Genomic DNA, 17,242 nt, shown 5'->3' on the forward strand with positions numbered 1-17,242 from the left:
ATTGTCCTTTTTGTGGTTAGATGTTCAGACTACTGTATATTTGAAAATCTGTGAATCAGAACATTTAAGCCCTGGAACAAGCTTTAAACACTTGAGATGCGATTGCTACTTGTACATTGTAAAAAGGGTTGGCTCTCTCTGCAAACACTCAGTACATACAAATCTGGAGGCTGCAAATCCTCAGTACATTATACCCAGTAAAACTTGTCAAAACCAAGGAAATATATGAAAGAGCACAAAATACAAAGATTCATAAATTGTAAGACAACTGGGGTCACTTATTTAACAACCTGTTCATGTGGGCAAGGCCCATAGACAGTTTCGGAGGCGATTCTTAGAGCATATTGGCCCCATCCAATATTCTCTTGATATCTTAATCTCAAGACACGTTAGAGAAAGACACCCACATAACAGATGGGGTGGCAACTGGGACTGTAAATTATTGCAACATGAATCAAAATGGATCTACAGTTTGCACACTTTAAGTCCCAATGGGATAAAGGAAGGATTTGTGTGTTGCACCATTCATATAAGGAATTATTTCTGATAAATGCATAGATACACAATATTCACAGAATATCTTCAATATCTAACCTCCCTTAGAGAGACTGGATACAACGGATAATGCACTTCCATAAATCTTTAAACTTTTAGCTTGTGTAACTTTTTGCTTAAAAACCTTACAGGAATTATTCAATATACTAAGGTTTAATTGACTTCAAAAGTAATATACTTGAAAGAATCTCACTCTCTATCTGAAATTCATAAGGGATCTCTCCAATTGATTCACTTTGTAGATACTTCACAATGACATTTAATGAATATGCATGCATCTGGAAGGTAATGAAATGGTTGAAATGACCACAGCAACGGGACACTAAAAAAAATTCCCAGTGCAGGACAGAGAGCTACACCCATGATGATGCTTGTTTGCGAAATGCATGTTGGGTGCGTGTGATGACACTATCACGGAGAAGAGAGTCGTGTGCCTATGAATCCATTGCAGCACTAGCTGGTTTGGCCAGATGCCACTCTAGTGCTGAGGTGAACTAGCATGCTTTAAAGCAGGGGTGGCTAACCTGCCTGGGAGTTGGAGACAGGATTTATGTCTCATTGTTAAAGGGCCACAATAAAAAATAAAAATCTAATTAAAACCTGTATACACTTAGTATGACCTGTATACACTTAGTATGACACAGAGAATACCCTTGCCATGTCAGTGTGTCGTACTGTCAGGTTATGCTCTGTGTCAGTGTATAGTGCGGAGTATAACCTGACGGCACTATACACTGACACAGAGTATATAGCCAACAGCACTATACATTGACCCAGGCTATAACCTGACACATAGTATAAGTGGGAGGGATGGGGGAAGAGAGTAACACATGGGAAGAGGGGGTGACACATGGGGAGGGAGGGGCAGTTGGACTGAGAGGTAGGGCAGTTGAACTGATGGGGAGGAGCAGTTAGAGTGATGGAGAGAGCAGTTGGAGTGACCAGGAGGGGCAGTTGGAGTGACCGGGAGGGACAGTTGGAGTGACAGGGAGGGGCAGCAATAATAGCACATTGTATTCACTAGTAGAGCCCTTTTGGATTATCTCTAATATTATCTGTATCCACTATCTGTGTTGAATGTTTGGACAAAATATTATATCTACTATATAATATCACTATTATATCTACACACAGAGACTGTTAATATGAGAAATTAAATTAGTGGATTCTGACCAATGTAGACTATTCTAAAAATAATGAGAAATAATTATAAAGAGCCTGTCTACCACCATTTTGGCTCATTATAATATAGCAACTTCAATCACTATCCATTGCCCATTTAACATCTTGGTGAACAAACACATGTTCACTATATTTAATTATTATGAAGCTATAGATCTCTGTATTCATACTAGAGGTCTGATCGCCTCCAATACTCATTGAATCACACACTGTGTCTTTGAAGGCATTCTCCCTGGTGGACCTTCATCTTTGCATAGTGCACATCTAAACATATATCCCTTTGAAATAAAAAGGTCCAACAGATCAAGTACACACACACACACACACACACACACACACACACACACACACACACACACACACACACACACACACACACACACACACACACACACACACACACACACACACCTCCCCAACCTCCCAGATTTTGAAGTGTTTTATATTTTTACGATGTTTAGATATGGGTAAGGTTTCTAGGTGGCTTATCCAAAAATACTGGACACAATAGTGAAAGGTGTGACGCGCTCGATACACACACACCTCTCCATGCTGTTTCCTCTTCTCCTTGGCCCCACCCACAGGCTCCTGACACCTCCTCCTGATTGGCTGCATTACCTATCAGCACCCAATCAGGATGGAGGATGCTGCCCGGCCCCTTAGCAACAGCCCTGCTCACTCCCTGCTCTGGGAAATCCCGAAGCCTCCCAAGCCGGTCCAGTCACTATGTCCAGAAAGGTAATACCGGACATATACATCCCAGATTAGGGAATTCCCTTATCAATAAAAATGATAGTTATTTCAAATGTGCTAAAACTGAGTAACACATAGGGTTTTTAGGTGTCCAGTATTGAACTGAACTGTCCTGTTTTTGGACACTCTGTCCAGTAAAAAAAAATTGAGGTAATACTGGACATGTATATGTCCGGTATTACCTTTCTGGACATAGTGACTGGACCGGCTTGGGAGGCTTCGGGATTTCCCAGAGCAGGGCTGTTGATGTTCAGGGCATACTGAAAATGAAGGAAAGGGACAGGAGAATCCTTAATACCGCACCCTCAAACCCCGGATTAGGGTTTGAGGGTGCGGTATTAAGGATACTCCTGTCCCTTTCCTTCATTTTCAGTATGCCTATATTACATATACAATGTAATATACTCCCTTATGGGGAGGATAATAGGGCAGTTGTAAATGGGTGAGATGTAAGAACGTGTGTCTGAGTCAGAATGACTGAACCACTGATTCAGCCACCTGTGCTGAAGCAGGGATATCTTTAAAACCTGGCCTGTTAGTGGCTCTTGAGGACTGGAGTTGGTCACCCCTGGTCTATTCACTTCAACTGAGTGTAAGGTGTCTTTTGATACCATAAGATGTTTTATTATATCATTTATGTATAACGTGCCAACATATTCCGCAGTGCAGTGCAACATACATTGGTACAGTAGGTAAGGATCTTACAATATATAGGTCAACATGTTTTTATATTTTAAATGCAATATCAATGATTTTACATTCAACACCCAACAGTTTCCAATAAGAGGTCATTTTTCTTATTCTACCCTTATTTGTTTTTCTCCGACTCTGCAGTCTTTGGAAGATCACGTATGGAATCTGTTATGTGAAGCAGACAAGACAGCCGCAGAAAACCAAGATCAAAGGCTAGTGTACGATGCCATGGCAGAGACTCTTAAGGAAGCCTGGGACGCCCTCATCAGTGTCCTTGAGAAGAGAAGAACTCTCTTACACTTGACTTCAACATTCTTTGAAACTGCAGTAGAGGTTGGTGTTCGAATCAAAGCTAGTGTTTCTGCTCATCACAAAATCACACTGCTATTACATGAACTGCTAGTACAATAATAGGAAATCTTCGGAAAACATTGAGTAAGGAGAGATGTTAGCTGTTTTATTTTCTTAGTTCTTCAGATCAATATCAATGTTAATTTCCCGTGTCTACATTTACTCTGCAGGTAAAGCAAAGGAGGTGTAGTGGCCAGTGGGCTAAATAAAAATAGTAGTGGGACTGTGTCAGATGAAAAAACAAAACAAATCTACATTTATTAAACATTGGGGCAAAGTTCTGTATTTTCATTTGAAAACCAATAAGAAGGGGTAAGGCTCCCTAAAATAAGTATTTAAAAAAAATTGGAATTGTAAGATTGTTAATAATAATAATAATAATACAAACAAAAGACAGGGGTGCCCAATGCTACTGTACATCCAATTGACAAAACATATAAAGTAATAAGTATAAAGTTTAAATACTTCAATAATAATAATAATAATATTTACTTGGTTATTTAGTTAAACCCTTTGGCCAAAGCATCATGTGCCTACATACCACTTCAAGGTATAACCAGATTAATGCAGGTCCTAACACTAAACTGTGAACCCTTCCTTTTACCTCTGTATGAGGGGAAGCAACCACAGTGAGTCTTGTCCATGCAGCAAAATGCTAGAATGCGGTTTACTCACTGAGCTACTCCTCCCTAAAAGGCTAGTGATACTCTGGGTGTGACAATATAAATGTGGTACACCATGCCCATGCGTATCATCACACTTCTGACCGCTGGATATCAGGCAGACAGGCCTAACATCATGCAGTTTGTTATTAATGTACTATTCTACAGGTTAGTGTTAAGGGTAAATTTAAGAAACTTGTCTCTCTTGTTTTTCTCAAGTTTAGTACATTTACCTCAAGTTATTTAGGTATAATCATTTGTTTTCTTGTATAGTGATAACAGTGTACGCAGCACTGTACATCTTTTATTTTTTTATTTTATTTATTTATTTATTTTTTTGCAGACACGAGTCCCTGCCCGTGGAGCTTACAAATCTATTTTTTGGTGCCTACAGTATACAATATAAAATAATAATATAACTAACAATTTTAATGCCATGTCGTAGCAGCCGCGCAATTTAGAGCAGCAATCATGCTTCCCCTTGTATTTTAAAACAAATTATAATTATGCATCAGGATTATCCTCTATTTGTTGCACTTGTAAGGTGCTGCCCAATATCGCCGTGAAAGAGAAAATATAGAGAGAGAGTACATATGCCAGTACTTTTGCCTTTTCCTTCCTGATTAAATTCGTCATTGCTAAGTTCTTCAGTGGTTTTCAGTTTTAGATAAATATTGATTGAGAAAAAATGTTGTTCAGATTTTTTTTTAAATTGCTTTATACCACAACAATTTGGGGTGTACAAGCTCTAAAAAAAAAATCCATAAGGCGCTGTTAAAATAGACTGTCAAATTCTAATATTTGCACACCAGGCCGGTGATTTAAGTCATGCCGAAAAAAGAGGGAAACAAATGATGGCAAGATATGCCATAATTGATATATACCATGTACATATCTGGGTTGGGCCTCCTGTAATTGTTTTCAGTATTCTGTATACCTTACTTGTTCGAGCAAAAGGGGCTTATATTTGTATATATGTATTGTATGAGACTGCCCTCAATCCCAGGGTAATGCTCTGTATTATAAATCAATGCTCCATTTTGAATTTGTGGGATAGAAGAAACAATAAATAAATAAAATATATATATTTTATATATAGTATAACATCATACCAAGTTCAAATTAAATTCCGGACTTTAGGTAGAAGTTGGACCAGTGCTCGGCTTCTGTGAAAATATTGCTTAAGACAGCCAAGAAGCAAAACAATGTAATATGTCTTCTGTTAAAATTTCCTGTTATGTTTTTCACTGACAAGATTACATTTGACCATCCAGATGTACTTTAGTTCAAGTTTACTTTATAATTCTATTTTCAAGATGGCTAAAAGCAAGTAATATTTGTTCAGTCATGTAACAATTGACAGCTGCTATTATTTTATTGCTATATACAGAATACATTGTATCTACACATCCCATCTTTTTGATACTAGAAAAAAAAAAACGTAATATTTAATTAAAGTTTTCATAAACGGTGTGATATCTTTTTTTTTATCAGCCGCTTTCCTAATCATTTCTGAATTAATATATGGAGTTTTTTGTTGACCTTACTTTTTGCCTTTCATACACCTCATATTGACAATCTTTTGAGTGTTTCTCTCCTAAAATGTGTGTAATACGTTTTTTGGATATAATTATTTTACATGTGTGTAAAGCAAATATATATTTGGACACATTCATCATAGTATGACAAATTAGTATTACATAATGTAAAAGGTACAGTAGAAATATACTCTTTTTACTGGTAAAAGTCTGTGTTACTGAAGTGAATATTAGTATCAATTGTAATAATCGGTCTAACTGTATATGTGACCTTTGTATTGGAGAACGTACAATCGGTGCATGGGACAATGGGTACAGGGAGAAACAAGTCACTAGGAGTTGGCTTCGGTTTAGCAGCAATTTAGATAACAGGGGCGATTGTTAGCATCTTGTTTATGCTGTTTGCTTCTCTTCTTTAGTTTGCTGTTACGATGGATGAAGCTGAGGACTCCATTCACAATACCGGGGACCTGGACAATGTGCACTCGATTACAGAACTTCTTCTGGACAACCAAAATCATACCAAAGGTAAGGTTTGATTATTTTTTTTTGTGTGTTTATGCATTATTTTAACCTCCCAAGCTGGAGAGGAAATCCAAGTGAAATCTTCATTTAATCCTGCACCTTGTTTTACTATTTTAAAATGGCTATGGATTTAGTTTCGAGTGGAGTACGGTAAATGTCAGACATTTTGTTCTGTCCCAAAAACTAAAATGTACAAGCAACTATGTCTCAAGTAGCAACACAATGTGGTATCCATCAGGCGCAGATGTTCGGTATTGCGCCAAATACAACATTAACTGCCATTCAAGTTAAATGGGAAATCCCTCCTAGGACCAGATTGAACTACTTCCAGTGACATATTTAAGGGGTCTCATCTTGGTAATATATATATATATATACATGTAGAGGTATCAGTACCGTGTTAGCAGAGCTTCAACAATCAAAAAATAAATAGATGATACCGTTCTGTGGCTAACGAAATGCTTTTATTTGTTCGAGCTTTCGAGATACACTGATCTCTTCCGGCGATGTTACAATGAATAAAGCAAGGGTATACTTAAAAACAGTGTCTCTTGGAATGTTATCTGTGCTGTTCCTTCCCCCGGTGTGGATGTGTTTAATGGCTAGAGGTGTCAGAAGGTTACTGAAAGCAAGTGAAGAAAGAGTGTGTATGTGTATCAGTGTGAATAAAAATGAATGGAGAGCCCACAGTATATACAGTGCTTTACACAAGGTGTGTGTGAAGTGGGAGTGGATATAAATGGTGTGGGTGGGTGTGGAAATGTGAGAGTTTGTAGCACAACTAAAAGTGTGTGTGGATACTTAGTGGTCCCTATTGGTGTATAGGGATGGAAAGACAAGGAGTATTAGTATGTGTGAGAGACAGCTGTGTGTGCATACATATAGCACAGTGTGTACAGACATGGCCTTTAGCGCTCATGGGACGAGAGTTCACTAGTGTCAGTAATGACTGTCCCAAACAGTTGCATAAATTTGAGGGTTGCCATACTCAAAGGTAATCTTAAAACCCCGAAAGAGAGACGGTTGCATGAATACAAATTTATGCAACTGTTCGGGACACTTACCAGTGGCCTAAACAGAGATCGAAATTTTATGAGTCATTACTGACACTAGTGAACTCTCGTCCCATGAGCGCTAAAGGCCATGTCTGTACACACTGTGCTATATGTATGCACACATAGAACGGTATCATCTATTTATTTTTTGATTATATATATATATATATATATATATATATATATATATATATATATATATACACAGTGGTCGACAAATCACCCAAAAATCTACTCGCCAAACAAAAAAATCTACTCGCCACCTAGTACCACACGTGTGCTGCTTGGGCCAATAGGAGCTCACCACGATGTTAAATCCACTCGCCCGGGGCGTGCAAATGTATAGGTTTGTCGAACACTGTATATATATATAAATATATTGTGACAAACGCCCCTCTTTTGTAGCGCTGACGTCTGTCTGGGTTCTTCCCGACACAGTCTTCTAGGGTTAATTATACAACAAACAGGATCATGCAAAGTATTATGCTGCTTAACTCAGGCTTCTGCCTGCTTTATTTTCATCCAAGTAAGGTACTGCAGCTTTAACATGTGAAGGTTAGAGGTACTCAGATACTTTCATTCAGCAGTTCACTCATTTCAGTGTTACAATATTTCCCACTCTGTTATTTCAAGAAATAAAACCAAAATCATATAAGCAAAATCCTATCCCTTTCAGGGATCTAACTACACATCAGAATTAGTCTCTCTAACAGCTGCTGGCCAACTAAACTGGTTCCCCAGCTTAAAACAATGCTCTTTCATTTAGGGACACAAGATACAGCACAGTCTTTTAGCAACAGCAGTAACCATTTGTTTTGTCTTATCTGTTCGAGGAGTCCAGGCAAATCCTCTGGTACTGTGATACGTGGAGGGGCCGTCAACCCCGATACTGGATGCAGGGGAGCAGCGATACCCCCAGCCTCCAGGCTCCAAGGAGAGAGAGTGAAATGCAAAACCTCTCTGCTCTAAGTACCTGTGCATGTGATTAGAAGAGCAGGTGAGGGAGAACTAGAGCCATTGTAATCTGTGGTCTGGATTTTCCATCCAGCTGCCTGAGTTAATGGGAAGCTGTGGAACGGATCATTAACTATTCCTGCACTTTCTGCTCTAAAATGGGGCAGAAAGCTGCCTAACATCTTTGGACTATGTCACATATCCCCCTCCCCAGCTCACACCTACTGGGGTGAGCGGCCATGGACCTCACTGGGGTGAGCGTCCTACCTGAAATACTTGAGCTAACTCCTCAGTACAACATTAAGTATTCACATGACACGAATATGAACTTTTCCAACGGCAATTATGGACAGTAGGTTTCGTCATAAGAGACTATATTTGGCAAACATATTTTGTTGCTCTCTATTAGGGAACTATTTTGAAAAATAAGTGTCTAGCACACATTCTTACAACCCAGGATATGCTAAATATATTCAGAAAACCAGACAATTTCTATTACCTCCCTGGGTTGTTCTACTCTAGAATATGAACCTCATTATATAATTTACCAACTGAAAGGGCCATCAACCCTGTATATTAATTTGTAGTTTAGCTACATTTTCAACACAGAGAACCAATATAACATTGTAATATTGACAAAATGCTTATTCTAGCTAGAGGCCTAATATACCTTAACTACAATAGCTTATTTGCATACTTAAGTGTCCGTGACATAGTCCACACATGTAATAACAAAAAGAAATATCGGTCAATTCCCCAAACACATTTTTTTTTTTCTTTGACTTCCAGTCCATTACATTTCCTGACTTTATTTCATAGGCTGCTGCAACCTGCAAATGACTGGACTGTTTCTTTAGCCTCTGACAGAACTCTGGGGCCGGATAGTCTTTGTCTTTATATTGTGGCCCAGAGTGGCGAGATCCGGAAAAATTCAAGGCCAGCGTTGACCTTCGTCGCTTTTGCTTTGCAACCTTTGAACCTTTATGGTACTTCTTACTGCCATGTATTTTCTCAAGACCATCACTCTCAGAGATTTGGGATTTCCCCTCTGGGGCAATTATATGGTATTTAGAAGATGAAGCACTGATTACCTTGATGGGGTTCTCACTAACTCCGGCTGTACCCTGTGGCATTTTACCTTTGCAGCCGGCAGGCATGTAGTGTTGGGCCTCTCTTTCCTGAGGCCTACATTTATAAAGGCGGAAATACCGCTGTATAACCAGTGACGCATTTCTCAGGGTTTGATAGTGAATCCTGATCTGTGTCATCCTAGTTAGAGACTGGATCTTTATAGTTGCTCCTTTCATAATGAGGAACCTGTTTCGTACCATGCGGGCACGGTAGAATGATTGAAGAACACAGGCTGCTTTATTCCGGCGATTAAACTGACGAATTTTCATCCCTCTGTAGGCAGCCTGTAGGATGATAGTTGCGGCGCGTTTACGCCGATAATTTTCTCTTTCCCTTCTTCCTTGGATAAGAGTTGTGCAGTGCTTCTGAATTATTCTAACGCTTTTCTCCTTTTTCAAAACGTTAAGTTCCTCCACGAGAGAATTCTGTTTTGTGCATATATGTCGCAATTCTGTTCTCAGAGCGTCCATTTCTTCCTGGTGCTGGCTCTGAGTGTGCATCAATGCATTCTGTAGTGCTTCCTGCACTTCTAATTTTTCCTGAGTCAACTGTTTCTTTACTTTTTCTGCTTGGTCAGTCAAATCTGAATTTTCCAATTTCAGAGTCTCATTTTCTTGCTTTACAGTCTCTAACTCACTCAGGGCAATCTCATGGGTTTGCTTCAACATTCCCAGCTCTGTGTTCAGACCGTGGCCCTCCAGGCGTGAGTTTTGCACCTCTGTGCTGAGCGCGTGAACCTCTTGTAGAGCCTTCCCGTATTTCTGTTTTAGGATAGCCATTACGGTGTTGGCCTTTTCCAGCCTAGTCGTCACCTCTTCCAGCTCACTCCGTAAGAGAGACTCTGTTTTCTTCAAAGCCTCGTACTCCTGTAAAGCTGGAAGTATACACCTCTGTAATTCGGCGTTCGATTCTCGCTCTTCCATCCAACATTCTCGCTCCTTCTTGCTCCATTCTCGCTCCTTCTTGCTCCATTCTCGCTCCTTCACCAAATCCTGCCACAGGACTTCATAATTATGGCGGGCAGCTTGGAGTGCAGAAACCAAAGCCTCTTTATCCTGGTTCAAGGATTCAGCTTCCCTTTGCTCCTCCTTTTCCTTTGCCACTGTTCCCGTGACAATTCTGCCGGTCACTGCGGTCTGCAGCACATCTCGGCGCCTTTCTGACGCATGTCCTGACAGCGCAGGTTCAAGTGGCTCGGTCACTTCCCCTGTGACTTGAGGAACAGTTTTCTTTTTCTTCTTCTTTCTTTTTGCTTTATTAGCTCCAGAGATATCAGTGGTACTGGGCACACGCTCACTGGTATCAGCTTCCACATCTTGCTTGCACTCATAGGGCGTTGCTTGCTTTTGCAGCTGTTTGTCTTTGAAAATTTTGGGGCACACATCTTCCATGTGACCTACTTTATGACAGGCCCAGCATACTAAATTCATCTGTGGGTACGACTCTCCTCCAGGGGCCACATACGAGTCGTCATCATCATCATCGTATGGCCTGAAGGGACACTGTTTTTCATGATTATGTACATTACAAAACAAACATTTCACGTCGGCCATTTTAGAAACCCGGCAGGGACAATTTGCTAGCTGCAATTTCACTCACTTCAGCAACTTGCATACAGCACTTGCTAGCTGCAAATTCACTCACTTCAGCAAAAGGCATTAGCTTTACAAACAGCACTTGCTAGATGCAATTTTTTTTTTTTTTCTTCTTTTTCAGCAAAACATTTTGGTTTTCTGTTTGGGTTCAGGGTGCTATTGCATCCACACTTCGCACATTCTCTGTGTATGCTAGAAGCACAACTGATATACACAGTGGGACAGACTTCACTCATAGCATCTGTACTTTAGTTCAGCTCGGCTGCCATTTTAAACCCCCGCATTTATTTGCAAACCCACAGACTTTTTTAGTGTCTGCCCGCATTTTCCACCATATGTGACAAACGCCCCTCTTTTGTAGCGCTGACGTCTGTCTGGGTTCTTCCCGACACAGTCTTCTAGGGTTAATTATACAACAAACAGGATCATGCAAAGTATTATGCTGCTTAACTCAGGCTTCTGCCTGCTTTATTTTCATCCAAGTAAGGTACTGCAGCTTTAACATGTGAAGGTTAGAGGTACTCAGATACTTTCATTCAGCAGTTCACTCATTTCAGTGTTACAATATTTCCCACTCTGTTATTTCAAGAAATAAAACCAAAATCATATAAGCAAAATCCTATCCCTTTCAGGGATCTAACTACACATCAGAATTAGTCTCTCTAACAGCTGCTGGCCAACTAAACTGGTTCCCCAGCTTAAAACAATGCTCTTTCATTTAGGGACACAAGATACAGCACAGTCTTTTAGCAACAGCAGTAACCATTTGTTTTGTCTTATCTGTTCGAGGAGTCCAGGCAAATCCTCTGGTACTGTGATACGTGGAGGGGCCGTCAACCCCGATACTGGATGCAGGGGAGCAGCGATACCCCCAGCCTCCAGGCTCCAAGGAGAGAGAGTGAAATGCAAAACCTCTCTGCTCTAAGTACCTGTGCATGTGATTAGAAGAGCAGGTGAGGGAGAACTAGAGCCATTGTAATCTGTGGTCTGGATTTTCCATCCAGCTGCCTGAGTTAATGGGAAGCTGTGGAACGGATCATTAACTATTCCTGCACTTTCTGCTCTAAAATGGGGCAGAAAGCTGCCTAACATCTTTGGACTATGTCACAATATATATATATACAGTGGTCGACAAATCACCAAAAAATCTACTCGCCACACAAAAAAAATCTACTCGCCACCTAGTACCAAACGTGTGCTGCTTGGGCCAATAGGAGCTCGCCACGATGTTAAATCCACTCGCCCGGGGCGAGCAAATGTATAGGTTTGTCGAACACTGTATATATATATATGTATTGGTACCGTGTTAGCCAAGCTTTAATAATCAAAAATAAATAGACAATACCGTTCTGTGGCTAACGAAATGCTTTTATTTGTGTGAGCTTTCGAGATACACTGATCTCTTCTTCCGGCGGTGTTACAATGAATGTAGCCAAAAAAGGGGATTTTACTGTAAAACAGTGCATCCTGGAATGTGATCCTTGATTGAAGTCTATCCCTCCCCCCTGTGCAGTATGCGTTTTATGACTTGAGGTGTTAAATGATCCCTGAATGTTAGTGATATAAGTGTATATGTGGGTGTGTAAATATAAATTGGTAAAGAGCCCACAGTGTATACAGCGCTTTACAAAAGGTGTGTGTGGAGTGGGTGTGTATATCAATGGTGTGGGTAGGTGTGGAAATGTAAGAGGCTGTGGCATAACTAAAAGTGTGTGTAGATACGATTTGCTCCCTATTGGTATATAGGGATGGAATTGCATAGAGTATTTGTATGTGTAAGAGACAGGTGTGTGTGTGTGTGTGTGTGTGTGTGTGTGTGTGTGTGTGTGTGTGTGTGTGTGTATATATTCTTTTTACCTAAATCTGACACCTAACAGTATTTTTTTATTTATTTTGTGGTCATACTTTGGAGGGGTTTGATGTCTGGTTACTCCCTTTTGGGTGATGTCACTGTGTGATCAATGGGTGCTCGTACAGCCGGAGTCCCCGATTCCCACCTGCCGTTAACTTTATTGGCTGTCTGATAAGGACAGGGTGGGCTAAGGGTAAAGAAAACACTTGATAAACAAACACGTCCCCATTGAGAGACCCCTAAGAAATTCAACATGCTGACTGTGTGGGATTGCACCTTTCAATAGACAAATTGTATACTTTTCTACACATTATCATGGAAATAATGGAGCGGAGTTATCACAAGGAGAAAATCTTTTGGGGAAAAAAAATCTAGATCAGGAATCTCATTGATTTTGTACCTGAAATATTCACCAAGGTTATCAAAAAAACGGGTCAGGATTAACATTTGTCTATAATCTGTAAATTAGACCTATTTATTAAATATCTGATTTGTCTTAAAAAATGACCATACGATTGCCGAATAAGTCTAGTAAAATACCTGATCATGGCATCATGTATGGAGCAGAAAAAACATTTCAGACAATAATATAGTAATTGTTGAATGTTGGTAACTTAACTCACTAACTAATCAAGTACAAAAAGTTGCTTTGAGAGCATTTTAATGTATGTCTACGGTTAAACCAGTTTAAATTGAAATCTAAATTCCTGTATTAAAGTGCTGAGCGTAGATAAGTCTATAAAAGGTAAACTGCTTATTCAAAGACACAGGTCATTCTTAAATATGCTACAAAGCCCGTTCCCCTTGCTTGGGGAGGTTATCGCACCATACATTTGAATGGCTTTGAAATCTTCCCAGGTAAGGGGACGATGGCTTTAATATTGAGGCCATCGAGAGTTTACGGGATGGTATATACTGTACCAACAATTGCTATTAGTTTAAAGAATAGGAGACAGTGCAGATGTTAATTACAAAACATCATGATTCTGAGCCTTGAGCAATCTTTTCCGAAGATTGAGCTATTTTTAGTTTTACAGATAACAAGTTTTTTTTTAGAACTATTACATTTGGTTTATGAAGGTAACATCAGGTCATAAATCTAATTTGGTAGTAATGTTGTGTAGAGTATGAGCAGCCCCCCTAGTAAAGGTAAAGGGGAATTGCTTGCAAGATCGCCGGTTGAAGTAGTACTCTTAAGCCGTGTCCATAGTGTAAGGGCTACGGACTTGCAACCGCTCCGTGCACCATCCCGAGCACCACCGCGCACGCGCGGTGTGCCAATGGACCGCATGACTTACCAAACACGCGCAACATGCATGCACGCCAAAATGGCGTCATCCGACGCCGCGGACTCAGGCTCCGGATCGCACCGCACTGACTGCGCGCGAAGCTCGCACGTGACACGTGCGCCATGCCCCCATGCTCCGTGTCAAGGTCCACTAGCTGCCATATAGCTACAACTGCACATGGAGGCATTCATTAGCTGCACAAACAGTTGCACCTGCTCATAGATGCATTCTTAAGCTGCACACAGCTACACCTGTTCCTGGAAGCCTTAGACCTATCACGACTACTCTGATCTCTATATCCCTGACCTGGCTGTCAAGGCAAACCTACACTCCGGACGTGGCCCCCGTGCCTGTGGCTGGTGTTTGTTACTACTCCCATCTCAGTACCGGGGTCTCGTCTTGTTTGTGGTGAGCACAGCGTGACACATAGTCCATGCGATGTCGTGCGTGGTGCAAACAAATGGCCATTCCTCAATGAGGAAGGCCGTAGAGTGCGCGACTGCACGCTTGCTGAAGCGCGACCCCGCGAGTGATTCCCGGGCAGACAAAATAATTTGATGTTGTCCGCGACGGCCGGGTAACCTGAGCGGTTCAGCCAATGAGGGCGAACCGATCACGTGATGTCACGGACTTCCTGTCGCGTCTCCCCCTCTCCAGGCCACAGACCGCCTCTGCAGCAGGCACGCGTTATGCCATGTGCGCGCCTGCACAATGGCCATGGCCTTGGTTTTAGGAATAGAAGCCCTGGAATGGGCCTAATGTTTCCTGACAGTATTAATTTATCAAAGTTACAGTTTTGCCTGTGTCTATATCACAGTGGTTGTCAACCTTTTTTTGGTTAAGGAACCCTCTAATTATATTGTGAAATTCTGACAAACCCCACCCTTCTCTAATGGCACATCTGAGATCAGATGCATTGTAAGGAACCCCAACCTTCTCTAATAGCGCGTCTGAGATCAGATGCATTGTAAGGAACCTCAACCTTCTCTATTAGCGCATCTGAGATCAGATGCATTGTAAGGGACCAGTGACGTAGCTAGGCATGCGCAGGCACCCGGGCAAAAAACAATTTCAGGGCCGCTTTATGAGAGAACATATTAAGTAGATTCAGGAGTTTCCATCGGGGCCCCCCAGCGTGTTGGGGGCCCTGCAAGCCCCCCTCTTTTGCACCTCCTCACTCTCACTCCCCTCTATTAACCCCTCTCTCCTCATGTATTTATCTCCCCCCCTAACACTCCCTCCCTCACTCTTCCTCACTCCCCTATCTTTCCTCACACTCTTCCCCCCTCCGCTATCACTCGGTAAAACTCTCTCTCTCCCACTCTCTCTCTCCCACTCTCTCTCTCTCTCTCTCTCTTCCTCTCTCTCTCTTCCTCTCTCTCTTCCTCTCTCTCTTCCTCTCTCTCTTCCTCTCTCTCTTCCTCTCCCACTCTCTCTTCCACTCCCACTCTCTCTTCCACTCCCACTCTCTCTTCCACTCCCACTCTCTCTTCCACTCCCACTCTCTCTTCCACTCCCACTCTCTCTTCTACTCCCACTCCCCCCAGCCACACACACATACAATTCCCCCTACAATACAATACCCCCCCCCCCGCCCCACACAATACACAAATTGGAATAACCACCTACACACACACTACAATAACCCTCCCACACACACTACAATAACCCCCACACTAAAATAACCCCTCCATACACACTACAATAACCACCCCTCACACACACACTACAATAACCACCCCCCATATACACACACTGCAATAACCCCCCCCCCCCCATATACACACACTGCAATAACCCCCCCCCCCCACACACACACACATGCACACTGCAACAGCCCCCTGAGGATTAGGAGGCGTGAGGGGGGTCTGACTGGGAATATGAGGATCGGAGGGGCCTCTGACTGGTTGCCTCAGGAGTGGACCGAACGGCTGTTGAGGAAGTGGGTTCGGATGGGTTGGTCCAGACCGGGCGGTTGTCATGTTCTTCACATGGAGCTGAATAATGGAGATTCCCGCGCCCAGTGATGTCACATGCTCCTCCCTATCTTCCGCAGTCTTGACCAATGAGGGAAAGGCGGGATTCTGGAGGATGTGAGGAGTGGGCCTGCTGGCAAGCAGCAAGCAGCTATTAAGGGGCCCGGAGGAGGAAGGGGGTCCTGACATCTGTGGTCGGTCGGCTAGACAGCCCGGCCAAATGTCCCGGCTCTCCCCCCATGTCGGCAGCCTGGGCTGGCATCCAAGAGTACGAGCCCCCGGGCTTTGCCCAGGCTAAAGCTACGCCCCTGTAAGGAACCCCAACCCTCTCTAATAGTGTGTCTGAGATGAGATGCATTAGAAATTCTTCTGTATTTGGTACAATGTTCAAATGACTTGAAAAATTGCAGGTAACCCCTTAGAGATGCCCAGGGAACCCAAGGGTTTCTAGGAATCCTTGTTGAAAAACACTGGTATTTCAGGTAAGGACACTTACCAAATGTTCAGGGCAAAACCATGTCAGGTGAGCAAGTTCCTAGAAAACTCCACCAATATTCTGATGATAGTGGCACATTTCTTATTACATCAGGAAGGACTGTAATATGTTATCTGTATTTGTATGGAGGACCGACGAGAAAATAGAAATTTTACATTAGAGTGGGTGTTCTTTGTATCTGGACTCAAACATTAGAAAAAAGCCACACAAACTGCTTTTGAATCCCCATTGAGGCAATACTCTTAATTTTGTATCTATGGAGTTGCAACAGAAACATATTAATTCCAAACACGGTGGTAGGCTGTGATAATAATTGATCTTCGGTTAACCCCAGCGCTGCCAGTGCAATGCGTTGCTGGCCCCTCTGTTAGCAAAGGGGTTCAGGCCTTACTTTATACTCGGGTATTGGTAATTTCCTACACCTTCATTGCTAAGCGGATTGTGCAATAAACACAATTTTACTGCTTCGGGAGTTGCCCTATCTATTTTGATTCACTGATGCGGATGCTGTGCTCCTTTCCTTCTACATATCTTTATTTACGCTCATTGCATACAATACGGTTAGTTCTAAAGCTCAGAAAACAAACCTAACCCTTCTCCTATAAGACTTGGCTCACTTTTGACTTCAAATGGCA

At 41.9% G+C, this 17,242-nt stretch overlaps 1 protein-coding gene across 2 annotated transcripts in view; it reads left to right on the forward strand.

Annotated features, from left to right (window-relative positions):
- The window catches only part of CCDC141 (coiled-coil domain containing 141), a 141,378-nt gene that overhangs the window by 42,973 nt on the left and 81,163 nt on the right, over positions 1 to 17,242 (forward strand). For both annotated transcript variants that reach the window (XM_075608934.1, XM_075608935.1), the window contains exons 3-4: positions 3,325 to 3,516; positions 6,154 to 6,262. In XM_075608934.1, the coding sequence (XP_075465049.1) occupies positions 3,325 to 3,516; positions 6,154 to 6,262 (301 nt within the window). The remainder of the gene's footprint in view (positions 1 to 3,324; positions 3,517 to 6,153; positions 6,263 to 17,242) is intronic.

Source organism: Ascaphus truei, chromosome 7 (assembly GCF_040206685.1).
Source record: "Ascaphus truei isolate aAscTru1 chromosome 7, aAscTru1.hap1, whole genome shotgun sequence".
Taxonomy (NCBI): Eukaryota; Metazoa; Chordata; class Amphibia; order Anura; family Ascaphidae; genus Ascaphus; species Ascaphus truei.